Consider the following 13668-nt stretch of genomic DNA (forward strand, 5'->3'; position numbering starts at 1 on the left):
AGACGGAGCCCCGCCTTCCCAACTCGGCCAGGCACAGCACCTCGCTTCGATCACCGCCCCCCATTTCTTTTCCCCAACGCCTTTTTCAAAGGTACCCGCAGTGGGCGCTTCGACAGGGACCTCGGGTTGGGGGCGGGAGCTCACCCCGCCATCCCGCCGCGTCGGTATGATGATGTGTCCTTCAACAGTAGGCTCACTATTTCTCTCTTCTGTAAATATTGCATCAATTAGCTGCAGTGGTTGATCGAGTGAGTATAAAGTGAAGTCGAATGATGTGGTATGATATGAATGGGGTAAATTAACGACGTTGGCGCCCGCGCATGGATGTCGTGTGAGGACCTTCCAAGTAGATTCGGTGTGGCTGAAGATAAGGGTAGGCAAGGTACGGATACGGGCTAAGGTACGGCGACATGTGAAAGCCATTAGGTGCAGTTCATCCCGTCGTCGGATCACGGAAGAAAGAGAACAGATAATGCGCAACTCTACGAGGAGGTCCAAATCCGTGCATATCCAAGCTTCACGAGCACGAGACCTCTGGATACTCAGCTTCTACTGTTTCCATCTGCATCTCCTGACCACGATTTGCGCTCATCTCATCTCGTCCCGTCTTATCTCACAAGGTGCAGGCTCACCATTCGTCACTATACTTGAAAAAAGGTACCTCGCCGTCAGGCACGCGGTACCTGACGTTCAACAAACCGCCCCTAATCCTCCCGAAGACCGCATCGTTGCTCGTACGCCAACACCAGCCGGCGTAATCAGCAAAAGGACTTCGCCTTCTCTCTCCATTACGCGTAAAAGTTACATTGATTGTCCCTCCTCCGGTTCATCCAGCCATCCATCCCACTGCAGAGCCAAGCCCAAGCCACGCCCGCGTTTTCCATCTGTCGCATCCCGGAAAAGGCGCACGCCAGTGGGCTCCACATCGTCGCGCGGCCGGCCTCACCGCTTGACATTTGACAGGACGACGTGTCGTTAGCTTGCCAGGAACCGCACGGCTTTCGCGCCAAGCCCCCGACGTCCCGGACGGCGGTTCATTCGACTTACCTATTTGAACCCACCCTCATCCCGCAATCCCGCTTTCTTTCCTCTCTTACTCTTCATCCTGAAAGTCAAGTCTTACAGAGAAAAACGAAAGAAAGGATAGTTCAGATCGTCTCACAAACCCTTTCCAATCCGAAAATCCTCACCAATTGTCTGATCGCGCTCACGAGTCGCGATCACCCCGTCGTCAAGACGTTTTCCAACCTCCTCAACTCGTGAGTCTTGCCCTCGACGAAGTTCGGCAGAGATAGAACAGCAGTCACTGACATGATCCTCCCAGGGTCCATCATCCATACGCAGGAGCCCGCTGCTCTGCCGCCCCCGGGGGTTCAGCGGACTCGGCCTTTGATCTCTAAAGGCCCCTTGGAACACACCAAGCCCAAACGATTAACCCGAACCTGAACCAAATTGAAACCGCTACCTCTGTCGCCATGGCTCCCCACGCAGAGGTAGACTCGGGCTCCGCGCACGGAGATGGACCCACCCCCCACGGAAACGGCGCCGCCGCTGCTGCTCAGAGCCGCGAGCTGTTCACCGTCGACTCCCCCAACGTCGTCTACAACGACACCGAAATCCTGTCAAAGTACACCTACCGCACCACAAAGGTCGCCAAGAACGGCAATGGCAAGTACGTCGCCACGCCCACCGAGACGCTCTACGAGTTCAAGACGGACCGCAAGGTCCCCAAGGTCGGCATGATGCTCGTCGGATGGGGTGGTAACAACGGAACCACCGTTACCGCCGGCATCCTCGCCAACCGTCGCGGTCTCGTCTGGGACACCCGCGAAGGACCCCGGGCCGCCAACTACTACGGTTCCGTCATCATGGGATCGACCGTCAAGCTGGGTACGGATGCCGAGACGTCCAAGGATGTCAACATCCCGTTCCACGACCTGCTGCCCATGGTCCACCCGAACGACCTTGCTATTGGAGGCTGGGACATCAGCAAGATGGATCTGGCTGCCGCCATGGACCGCGCGCAGGTGCTGGAGCCGACTCTCAAGATGCAGGTCAAGAAGGAGATGGCGGAGATGGTCCCGCTTCCGAGCATTTACTACCCCGACTTCATCGCTGCCAACCAGGAAGACCGAGCTGACAATGTGCTGCCTGGTACTAAGGCCTGCATGGCTCATGTTGAGCAGATCCGCAAGGACATTCGGTGAGTTTGCACAAGAGGTTAGTTGAAGCGCTAATGCTCATGGGACACAGTGACTTCAAGGAGGCCAACGGCCTCGACAAGGTCATCGTTCAGTGGACCGCCAACACCGAGCGCTACGCCGACATCATCCCGGGCGTCAACGATACCGCCGACAACTTGCTGAAGGCCATCGAAGAGGGTCACGAGGAGGTTTCCCCTTCCACCGTCTTTTCCGTTGCCTGCACTCTCGAGGGCGTGCCTTTCATCAACGGGTCCCCGCAGAACACTTTTGTTCCCGGCGCCATCGAGCTGGCTGAGAAGCACGGTGCCTTTATCGGCGGCGACGATTTCAAGTCGGGCCAGACCAAGATGAAGTCGGCGCTGGTCGACTTCTTGATCAACGCAGGTATCAAGCTCACCTCGATTGCCAGCTACAACCATCTCGGCAACAACGACGGCAAGAACCTCAGCTCCCACAAGCAGTTCCGCTCCAAGGAGATCTCCAAGTCGAACGTCGTGGACGACATGGTCGAGGCCAACACGGTCCTCTACAAGAAGGGCGAGCACCCAGACCACACCGTGGTGATCAAGTACATGCCGGCCGTAGGCGACAACAAGCGCGCCCTCGACGAGTACTACGCCGAGATCTTCATGGGCGGCCACCAGACCATCTCTCTCTTCAACGTCTGCGAGGACTCGCTGCTGGCATCGCCGCTCATCATCGACCTCGTGCTCGTGGCGGAGATGATGACGCGCATCCAGTGGAAGGCGGTGTCGTCCGACGGCGCGGCGACCAAGGACTTCAAGGGCTTCCACAGCGTGCTGAGCATCCTGAGCTACATGCTCAAGGCGCCCATGACGCCCCCCGGAACGCCCGTCATCAACTCGCTCAGCAAGCAGCGCGCGGCCCTCACCAACATATTCCGCGCCTGCGTCGGCTTGGAGCCCGAGTCCGAGATGACGCTTGAGCACAAACTGTTCTGAGCAAAGACTCGGCGATCATCATCGACGGAAGGAAGTCGTCGAATCTGTTCCGTTCTTGCCGGCCACGTGGACGGTAACCTAGTTTGTGTGAATTTCCATCTTGGAGGTCCCTTGCCTCAGCCGATCGTTCAGCAGTGGAATCGATAGCAGTTAGTTTGCGGGATAAAACCAGAAACCAAATATAGCCCAGTCTTTACCGCCATTGTCTCACATGTCGTAGAGTTTTTCGTGATGCCGGTCGGGATGAGGGAGCGTACGCAATCAGTGCGTCCGGAGCCATTCTTCCAAACAGGTCCTCGCTGAACCTTGTTTGCGAGCCCGAACGTATGTGTTGTGTCTGTCCCGATGACCAAACATGCTTTCTTCGCATTTCGAAAGGAGTAGGATCTTGGGTCGTGGTACGCCGAGGAGGCGATGATGGAGGGCGGCGGCATTGAGATGGATGGGACGACGGCCAATCAGGTTGACGGAGATGGTCATGGCTTCCGTCGCCCAGACGCAGCGTTCGTTACGGAGGCCGACGGTTCGACGTCAATAGGCGCGGGGTTGCTGTTAGCGACTTGGCTTGACTAGTCGGGATTCTGTTCGGTAGAAAAAAACATATTCTGGAGAATCTGGAGAAATGTCGATATGCAAATGTCGGTGCGTACCTTACCTTACGTCAATCCGCATCTCTTTTCCCCGGCGGACAAAGAATGACGACAGGGCAGAAAAGAAAAGAAAAAAAGCGGGAAAGCAGGAAATTGAGTGGTCTCGGCCTTCCTCTCTCGTCAACAGAGGCGCAATTTAGCTGCGGGTTGCGGGTCCCTTGTCCAAAAGCTAAAATTCGAAAAAGCAAGACCGGTGGGGTAGCAAGGGGGGGCAACCACGCCTGTGAGGAGTAAGCAAGACCGCTCATTGGACAGATGAAGATGAATCAGCAACCGCCCCGCTTCGCTAGCGCCGCTCTGGGGGAAGTGTCAACGTTCCCTGTTGGTGGCCGCTCTTGCTGTGCCTGATCTGCCCAGATGGTTGCCGGGGTCGTGCTGGTCTTGAAATTACGTGGTGAATCAAGCATAATGGCCAAATGTAATTGTAGCGGGCGCGACGGCTGCTTTTGGAGGGCAAAGTGCTGCTATCCTGAGGGAGGGAGAGGAAGGGTACCACCTTACCCTCAGGCTGCCAAGTCTTGAGTTTCTTGACGAGCACATGTCGTCCGTTCTGTATCGCTCCAAGGGGGATTAATCTGCGTTTGCCTCCTCTTTCCTTTCGACTTCTGCGCTTACCATACCACCGATCCCTTTCTCCCTTTCTCACGCATCTCCCTCTCGTCGTTGACTTCATCAACTTCACGACGACGACGGACCCATACGAACTGCGACGATAGACAACAACGATATTTGCGATTGACGATCAGGCAGGAGTGCCCTCACACAGACACGCGCCACAATGTTGTTTTCGAGGATACGGCGCGCTGTCCTTGCTGCAGGTTAGTGGCACAAGTGCTTATTCCTCCGACTACCCATACCCAAACCTCTGAGACCTCGATTCCTTCCCGTCATACCATCATGGGTCCCTACCTAGAATTCGTCAACAGGCATAGACAGAATACGAGAACACTCCGCTAACATTTCGCGACAGCAGCTCTCACCCCCTCGACTCTTGCCGCAGACACCTCAGACAAGACCGACCTAGGACAATCAACCTACGTCGCCCCCGAAAACAATGTCGCATTCGGCTTCACAGTCCCCGAGAACAGCGGCGAAGATGTCTTCATCACAATCCGCGCACCGCTCGACCGCCAATGGGCTGCCATCGGCCTCGGACAGACCCAGATGGCCGGCAGTCTGATTCTCATGATCTATCGCGACGAGACGGGAAACAATGTGACGTTTTCGCCGCGAGTGGCCTACGGCAATTACGAGCCAACTTACTACGACCATGTCAAATGGGAAACCCTTCCAGGAACCGGAGTATTCAACGGCTCCATGTTCTTCAGCGCACGCTGCACAGCTCACTGCAGGAATTGGCCGGGCGGATATGTCGACGTGTCTAGTGAAACGCAGAAGGCAATCTACGCTGTTGGTCCCAAGGGAGGCTTCTTCTCTAATCGACCCGAGTCGTCAGTCAAGTTCCACGAGGAGTTTGGGCGGTTCACGATCAACATGAAGCGCACGATTGGTCCTGGCGACGCTCCCGTGCTTAAGGATGACGCCGTGAATGAGGGTACATCGCAGGTCGACGCGAATGACGGAAAGAGGGACTACAAGTCGATTTTCCATGCAGTACTGATGGTCGGCGCCTTGGTCTTCATGATGCCCATTGGCGTCGTGCTCCTGCGCTTGGGTGACATGGTCCGGTGGCATGGCCTTAACCAAGGCGTGGCTCTACTCGTCGTCATCATCGGTTTTATCTTGGGTATCCTAACCAGTTTCTGGTACACCCGCGTAAGTTGCGATGTTCGTCTGGCGAAGAGATGCATACTAACATGGGCTCAGTCTCGCGGGTTCAATTCTGCTCACCAGATTCTCGGCTTCATCGTGGTCGCTTTCTGCATGGTCCAGTTTGCTCTCGGGTTCTTGCACCACTCCAAGTACAAGAAGACGGGACAGACGACAATCTACAAAACGGTCCACGTGTGGCTCGGTCGTATCGTCATCGCCTTGGGCACCTTCAACGCCTTCCTGTACGTCTGTGCGCATCTGGTTCCCGCTGTCAGTTAGCTAACCTTCACCCTAGGGGCTTCTCCTTCGCTCTGAACCGCAAGTTCAACTACTTCCTCGCCGGCCTCATCATTCTGCTGCTTGCGCTCTCCATCTTCTTCACCTTCGGCCGGACGTGGGTCCGCCGTCGTAACGGCCCCGCCAAGTACGGCGCACCGGGTCAACCTGGTGGATATAACCCGGAGCCGTGGCGGCAGGCGCCAACACACGGCGGTTATACTTATGCAGGCGCTCCGCCGGCATACCAGCCGCCATCGGGCAACCAAAACATTGGGTTGACGAGCATGGTCGCAGATCCGGCTCATCCGACCAAGGAACGCAGCGGCAGCCGCGACTATCGGGCCAACGACCTCGGATCAGCGCATCAACCACGGGAGATGGTCTAAGTTGGAGAGCGTGGATGTCAAGTGTGATGATTCTTTACGCTTACGGCGTTATGAGGGTGGGGGATACGCAACTGAACGAAATACCGCTACCGCTCTGACCTTTGATGTTTTGCTTCCGTCCCTGCGTTGCAGCGATTTGTACATATAATGTATTTGTGTCGGATATCGGCCAGCATGAGTCCTCGCGGCTTCTTGAATGACGAGCTTTACTCTTGTCAGATTAACAGCGCATCAAACGATCGAGTATGAGCTGGCGATGAACTATGAAGGTTGCTAAAGCCTAGCTCAGGACGACACCGCATAGGCGATGGAAGCGGGTGTCGGCACCGAATCGGCTAATTGCGACATTCGCTGACTTGGTTTGTGGTGGGTCCTGTCTGACCCCGGTTTTGCATGAGAATTGAGATGGAATATCTTGAAAATGTGGCTCTCAACTTGTTCCTGCAGGAGATGAAGTCAAATAGAGAATTGTCACAGAGCATTCGAGAAGACGTAGAACCTTCGGTTCCGTTTGCGAGGTCCGGTGGCATTCGGGGGCTCCGCAACTTAGACGGCCGTAGTACCCAGAAATCCCGACCTCAGGCGACGAGAAAAGGACGGAGACCGTCCGCTTTGCCGGCGCCGTAATCGGCTGTTTCGCCACTTTTCTCGTCTGCTCACGCATAGCGGACTGGATGTTTGAACTCGCACGCAATAGCAGGAAAAGTGCGAACTCGGCGATAAGAGGCCGTACTTTGCTACTGCTGACTCTCGTCGCATGCGTTCCCTTGCACTAACTCGCGGATACGCAAGTGGCGGCAACCGCTTTCCGTTTCGTTTGATTTTTGTGGTTGGTGCTGTCACACACAACCTCTGACCCCGGCTCCAATCCGTCCCGTCGCGTCGGGGTTTTGCCGATGCGGAAAGCATTTCAGGCATTCATGTTTCCTCTCTCGATTCTCAACTTCTTTTCATCATTTTTTACTTGTTTTCCACCTGCACCTCTTGCATACTGCATAGCGTGGTCGATCCATAGACTTTAATTGTGCCCCTCAACGTCATTCGTTCAAGCACGGCATATCACCTTATTTCGGCAATCGACAACTGGAGTGACGTAGCTTTACCCCAGACCAACCTACCCCGGAACTCGTCGGCGACGCAGATCACGGCATGCCGCCGCGCACGGAAGATGAACCGGTGCAGCAGCCGTACCACGACGATGCGGATTCCGAACGAGAGGACTCGGACGACGAGGACGACGTCGGAGAGGGATCTCCTGTGCTGAGAACCCTCGACGGCGCAGGGCCGGAAACCGAGGCCGCTGATGCCCAGACGCTCGTTAGCCCGGGACATCCGGAGCAGCAACCTCTCATCAAGCCGCCTGAGAAGCCCAAGCCGGTGGCATGGCGCGATCTGCCGCAGAAACAGCAGTTGCTGGTCATCACGCTCACGAGGTTGAGCGAGCCGCTTGTGCAGACTTCATTACAGGTTCGTGGGCTAACATCTTCTCATTTCCGCCTACTCAGGCGTCTTATCTACGGTCTCATATGAGAAAGCTTCTGAGAAAGCATACGAGAAAGCATCTGTACCGCAAATTGCTGTTGCTAATACCACATAGTCTTACATGTTCTACCAACTGAAGTGGTTTGACCCGACCCTCCCGGACTCAGTCATCTCAAGCCAGGCTGGCATCCTCCACGCCTCATTCACAGCAGCGCAGTTCATCACGGCCATGGTCTGGGGCCGTCTCGCAGACTCCAAACGCTTCGGCCGCAAGACAGTGCTCATGATCGGTCTGATAGGAACATGTCTCTCGTGCATCGGGTTCGGCTTCTCTCAGAGCTTCACACAGGCGCTCATCTTCCGCTGCATCGGCGGCGCGACGAACGGCAACGTCGGCGTTCTCAGGACGATGATCAGCGAGATCGTCCGCGAGAAGAAGTACCAGGCCCGCGCCTTCATCTTGCTTCCCATGACTTTCAACATCGGCGTCATCATCGGTCCCATCCTCGGCGGCATACTCTCCTCCCCTGCCGAGAGCTACCCCTCTCTCTTCGGAGACGTGGAGTTCTTCAAGAAGTACCCCTACGCCACGCCGAACATTCTCAGCGCCGTCTTCCTATCATGCGCCGCTCTCTCCGTCTGGCTATGCCTCGACGAAACCCTCGATGCGCTCCGCGAAGAAGGCCCAGACCTGGGCACCAGGATCGGGTCGAGCATCGCGGGCCTCATCCGCAGGGTATGGGCCCGGATCCGCTACGGCCGCCGCCCCGGGATCCGCCTCGACGACGCCGCCTACGCCCAGCTCCACTCCAGCTCCGCGAGCAGCACCGACGTCGAGATGTCGCCCGAGAGCGCCCCGCAACCCAAGCCCAAGCCCCGGTACCGCCAGCGCCTGCCCTTCCGCCGCATCTTCACCCGCAACGTCGTCATGACCTTCTCCGCCCACTTCCTCCTGGCCTTCCACGTCGGCACCTTCAACTCCCTCTGGTTCGTCTTCCTCTCCACCCCGACCTCCACCCGGGACCCCCACCTCCCCTTCCGCTTCACCGGCGGCCTCGGCATGCCCCCCAAGTCCGTCGGCATGGCCATGGCCATCCTCGGCGTCATCGGCATCACCCTCCAGCTCTTCGTCTACCCGCGCCTCTCCGCGCACCTCGGCACCGTCAAGGCGTGGAGGCTCTTCCTCTACTTCTTCCCGGTGACCTACTTCCTCGTCCCTTACCTCGCCGTCGTCCCGACCACCGAGTCCGCGCCGCCGCCGGGGCCGAAGGGCGGGCCGGCCATCTGGTTCGCCATCGTCGGCGTCCTGCTCTTCCAGGTCCTGGGCCGCACGTTCGCGCTGCCGGGCCAGACGATCCTCATCAACAACTGCACGCCGCACCCCAGCGTGCTGGGCACGATCCACGGGCTGGGGCAGAGCGTGAGCAGCGCCGCGCGCACGATCGGGCCGGTGCTGTGCGGGTATCTGTACGGTCAGGGGCTCGCGAACGGGGTCGTGGGTGCGGTGTGGTGGGGGCTGGCGGGCGTTGCGGTGCTGGGGGTGTTGGCGAGTTGGGTCGTTTGGGAGGGTGATGGGCATGAGATTATTTTGGATGGGGATGAAGAGGAGGAGGTGGTGAGGTAATGGGAAGTGGTAGACGGGGAAAGAAAGCATGGTTGGTGGTGAGGATTGCATATATACATGATAATGATATCGGTAGACGTTAATCCCTATTTAATCCGCGGTTCTGATATTCGACGATAAACACATCTTCTAAGATTATGGTATACTTCGGAATTGTTAGGCTTTTGGAACTGTTTCTCTTGTTATTTCCAAAGCATCATGACATCATGATGCTATAAGAGCTCTTAAGATCTGGACGTACCTTTTTAGCATACAACTCATGTTGTAGATAGCCTCTAATGGGACACCTGACGAGAATTTCGAATATCCTTCAACAGGAAATGCCCACAGCATTCACACCAAGGCAGAGTAACGCCCTTTAGTCTCCAGCGCGGCGTACCGGGTTGATCGGTTTCGTATTATATTACTATCAACTTGACTCTCCCAGCACCCGTGATGCCTCGGAAGTTGTTGTTTCGGTATTACCAGTGCTTTGATAGTCCGGCGGTAGGTGGCCGGACCGCGTCCGGGAGTTTGGATCCGCTCCGGCCGGGAACTGGTCTACACTGTACGACCCGTAATGGCGAGATTGAAGGCGTGGGAAGTGGGATGATCTCATGTATTCTCTCAGACAATCTTTTACACTCAAGAACGAGGCACATGCTAAGACCTAGGGCCACTTGGCTTCAGAGGAGGTGATTTGGTTCATTCCCTTCCTCCTTGCATTGCCTGCACCAATTCACTCTTTCACACTTCATTACCGCTGGTATCTTTCCCTGCGGTCCTGTGAAGTATAGAGGTATTTCGCTCAATATATCTAGTTGATTAATCAATTAAAGGGGTTGCCGCGGTGTATTAAATAGCAGATAGTAAACTTGTAAGATCGTCTATGTTATATGAGGACGTGATGAGTATGGCTTAGCGGTAGCTGGAAGATATGAGATATATGTATAGGTCCTCAGACTGATCACTCAAGCATCTTACCATCATTCAACACCTGGAGTAATCTCCGGAGCAGACTCTCTAGCACGACGTCTGGTACGCCGAATCCTGGGCTGCTGGGGCGTTGTGTATATCTCACACTCCTCCTCAGGCGGGGGCGCGACCGTAAGCCATCCGGCTTTCCACGCCGGCATCCGCGCCTTGAGCAATTCGACACGATCCCGGTCCCAGAAGGCGAAGCCCAGCCAGCGCCACTGGTCCAGTTGCTGCGTCATCCAACCTCGTTGACGGATTTCAAACTCCTCCTGACCTGGCGGTAACACCTCGCGGCGAGCATGCTTGCCCCATCGCTGGCAGTCGATCCTGCCATGAGCATCAACCCACCCGAACGGCGGGCCTGAATAGTCGTCTTCGTCGTGCGTCAAGGGCGGCATCGCATCCTCGCGCCGATACAGCTCGTCACGGACGTCCCTGTGTTCTTCCGCCACCCTATGGGAGCCTTGGACCACGGGTAAGGGCCCTGCTACGAGGCAGTTGAACCGGGCCGCGATGTTCTTCGTGTCGGCCCCGTAGGGCCGCGTTCTCTGTCGGGGCTGCCACGGTGCCGCTGTGATCCCCGGATCAGCATCCAGGCGAGCTCGCTCCGAGACGAGTTTTCGGTGCAGTGCAGAGAGATCGCAGTACGCCGCGGCTCTCTCCTTCTGCAACTCCGTAGGAGGGCTATCCATCAGCCTTGGCTTCCTGTTCGTTTCCCGGCAGTAAAAGAAGGCCTCGTGTACGGCTTCGCAGACGAAAGAGTGGACGTCGGCCAGCTGGTGCATTTCCCAAGGGTTGAAGAGGCCGAAGAAGTCAGGGAGGATCGTGGATCCTCGCGGTGGGGTATCATCACGGCCTTGGATGACGGTGGTTAGCATTTGATGTCGTAGCAGGGCCTGCGCCAAGCGCCAACGTTCTGTGAATGTGAGTGGACGGGCGGCGTCTGGGCGTATCTTTTCGAGCTCCGGGAGCCTCGACGTCGCGAATTCGTCGACGAGGAATTGAACGCTGTGATTCACGTGGAGCAGTGCCACGGCTTCGTCGACGGTTGCCGGTATCAGACCTTGCTCGCCGCGGGGCAGTGCCCGATATTGCTGTATTATCCTTTTTGCTTTTTCCTCATCTCTGTGGTAGTCGTCTTTGGCTGGAGCTGGGGTGGTGAGAGCTACGGCGTCCCGCAGGGCCGGACCCAGATCCCTGGCCAAAATGCTGACGAAGACTGCCCGCTTGGCTGACAGGAACACTCTGTAAAGCAGGGGCGAGGCACTGATGAGAGCGTGGAGATCGATTTTCGAGCGTGAGGCGGATAAGATGGCCTCGAGCAGCTCGGTGGGCAGCGACTCCAACTTGGAGGGGAGATGCTTGCGTACCGACTGATCCATTACGTGAAGAGAGCTCTATACGAGCCCAGGGTGTTTCTCGGTGAGCGATTGTGAGGTTGTATGGAAGGATCGGGCCATAAAAAACGCAAGGCGGCCGACTGTATTCATTACAGTTCGGGTAGAACGGGACGGGGCCAAGCATGTAAAGATGGATGGATGGGATGTCGTGAGGACAAGAGATTAAAGCCGGAGCCCCATAAATTAAGGCAACAGCCCTGCGGGTGCATCCCGGCATCCCGGCATGTCAGCGGCGTCGAGTATCATTCGCGGGATCGGACCGCCGGGCTTGGCGTCCAATCGGTTGCTTCGCGGACGTGTTCTCATGGTTCCAAGTCAAAGTCGAATAAGCTTGTTTCTTACCTTAATGGGTAGTGTATTTGTTGCCCCCAACAAGTGCGACAGGTGTGCCTCGTTGATGCATAATACCACCGAACCTCTTTAAACTGTTGCTTTATCACCAGACTGTACGTCCTTTAATCGAAGGATTTTACATGTATCCACACCAGCTCGTGAGATCTTAAATAGGCAGGTGGTTATACTCGGACTTACATCTGCCAAGGATCGCTGGTCCTAAAGAGGAAGAGGAAGCTCTTTGGAACCCATGGCGACTCCATTTGTTTCCCGACGAATCGCAACATAAGCCCCAAGTGAGCGGCAGATCGGGCCTTTACGCCCTTCCCGCATGCTTAAGCAACTAGTGGCGGCCGCCGTTTCTTAATCTCATGTTCTCATTCAACTTCTCATTACGCGCTTATCGACAAGACGGGTTCTCGCTAGTAGACTCATATAGTAGGCGGTGCCGCAAAGGAACAAGCCAATGGTACCAAGTATATGCATTATGCAAGCCTCTACTTCTTCGGTATGAGTGTCAGAGGTGATCATGAATGAATTGAATGCCTCTGGCTGGCTACATGTACAAACCCCTTTTCTGCTACTCCTCCGACACCGCAGGCGGATTTTAACTACATACACCCTTAGATGGGGCTCCTGACCAGCTTGATGATAATGCCCTTGTTGGTGAAACCTTCAAACAGCTGCGTCTGATACAGCGGGTTCTCCGTGTCGACGATGGTGCCCATCTGCCCGCCGGCGTTGCTGCAGTTCAGCAGCGCCCGCGTGGGGTCCTCGAGCGCGAAGCCGTCGATGGTGGCGGCGATGTCGGAGAAGAGAACCCCGGCCTGCTGCTCGCCGACGAGCTTGGCCATCACCCAGGTGCGGCCCTTGCTGGTGACTTGCCACTCGCCGCAGTTGTTCGCCTCGGGCAGCGGCATCTTCCAGAAGGGGGATCCGCCGATGGAGAGCTGCTGCTCCTGGTACGCGCGGAGGTAGTCCGCCGTGTACTGGACCTCCTTCAAGTCCAGGCCCTGAGGGGTGCCGCCGGCCTCAGAGTAGCAGATGCGCTTGTCGGGCTCGGGGATGAGACCTTGTGACGGTTAGCTACTCCTGTTGCTGGAGATGATGCGCTGAGGGTCTCAACTTACAAGTACGGAGAGGCGTGACAACTTCAACGGCGGCGGCAGAAACGCCGCCGCCCATGAGGACGGCGCTGAGGACTTGGGAAGGACGCATCTTGACTTTAAGTCTGAAGAAGGGCAGGCTGTGTGGTGATTGAAACTTGGAGGATGAGGACCAAGACTTGAAAACGGGGCGACAGAGCCACCGTCTTCTTTATGTTCAGACAGGATTTCACATCATCCGACCCATTGTTGGAGGACTCACGATGTTTCTCACGTCAACTCACTTGCGGGATTTCGATACACCGAGTCCATCAGGCAACAGTAGAAGGATCAGTATCATGAGGCCTCTTTCGACACGAACACTAGGGAAAAGTGGTTGCATCGCATATCGATAGTCTCAAGCGACGTACGACTACTGCATGTTGGAAAGAGGCGTAATCTGACTCTCAAGCGAGGAACTTTCGTTTCTCTCTCCGCTGCGATCCTGCCTTCACGGCCGCATCTTTTTGATT

The 13668-nt window shown here is 56.2% G+C and overlaps 5 protein-coding genes across 5 annotated transcripts; 3 read left to right on the forward strand and 2 right to left on the reverse strand.

The window, feature by feature from the left end:
* Positions 1-1475: 1475 nt before the first annotated feature.
* CkaCkLH20_00258 (myo-inositol-1-phosphate synthase) lies at positions 1476-3166 on the forward strand (the record flags this gene model as incomplete). Its single annotated transcript, XM_038882978.1, has 2 exons — positions 1476-2203; positions 2254-3166. 2 exons carry the CDS (start codon positions 1476-1478, stop codon positions 3164-3166), a joined length of 1641 nt encoding a protein of 546 aa, XP_038751683.1.
* Positions 3167-4594: 1428 nt separating this feature from the next.
* CkaCkLH20_00259 (uncharacterized protein) lies at positions 4595-6254 on the forward strand (the record flags this gene model as incomplete). The annotated part of the gene is made up of 4 exons (XM_038882979.1): positions 4595-4634; positions 4787-5592; positions 5644-5831; positions 5885-6254. The coding sequence occupies 4 exons, from the start codon at positions 4595-4597 to the stop codon at positions 6252-6254; spliced, it is 1404 nt and encodes a 467-aa protein (XP_038751684.1).
* A 1149-nt stretch (positions 6255-7403) lies between these two features.
* Positions 7404-9360, forward strand: CkaCkLH20_00260 (major facilitator superfamily transporter; the record flags this gene model as incomplete). Its single annotated transcript, XM_038882980.1, has 2 exons — positions 7404-7721; positions 7852-9360. The coding sequence occupies 2 exons, from the start codon at positions 7404-7406 to the stop codon at positions 9358-9360; spliced, it is 1827 nt and encodes a 608-aa protein (XP_038751685.1).
* A 965-nt stretch (positions 9361-10325) lies between these two features.
* CkaCkLH20_00261 (uncharacterized protein) lies at positions 10326-11699 on the reverse strand (the record flags this gene model as incomplete). Its single annotated transcript, XM_038882981.1, has 1 exon — positions 10326-11699. One exon carries the CDS (start codon positions 11697-11699, stop codon positions 10326-10328), a length of 1374 nt encoding a protein of 457 aa, XP_038751686.1.
* Positions 11700-12673: 974 nt separating this feature from the next.
* Positions 12674-13268, reverse strand: CkaCkLH20_00262 (uncharacterized protein; the record flags this gene model as incomplete). The annotated part of the gene is made up of 2 exons (XM_038882982.1): positions 12674-13122; positions 13181-13268. The coding sequence occupies 2 exons, from the start codon at positions 13266-13268 to the stop codon at positions 12674-12676; spliced, it is 537 nt and encodes a 178-aa protein (XP_038751687.1).
* Between the last annotated feature and the right edge of the window lie 400 nt (positions 13269-13668).

This window comes from Colletotrichum karsti (assembly GCF_011947395.1).
Source record: "Colletotrichum karsti strain CkLH20 chromosome Unknown Scaffold1, whole genome shotgun sequence".
Lineage (NCBI taxonomy): Eukaryota > Fungi > Ascomycota > Sordariomycetes > Glomerellales > Glomerellaceae > Colletotrichum > Colletotrichum karsti.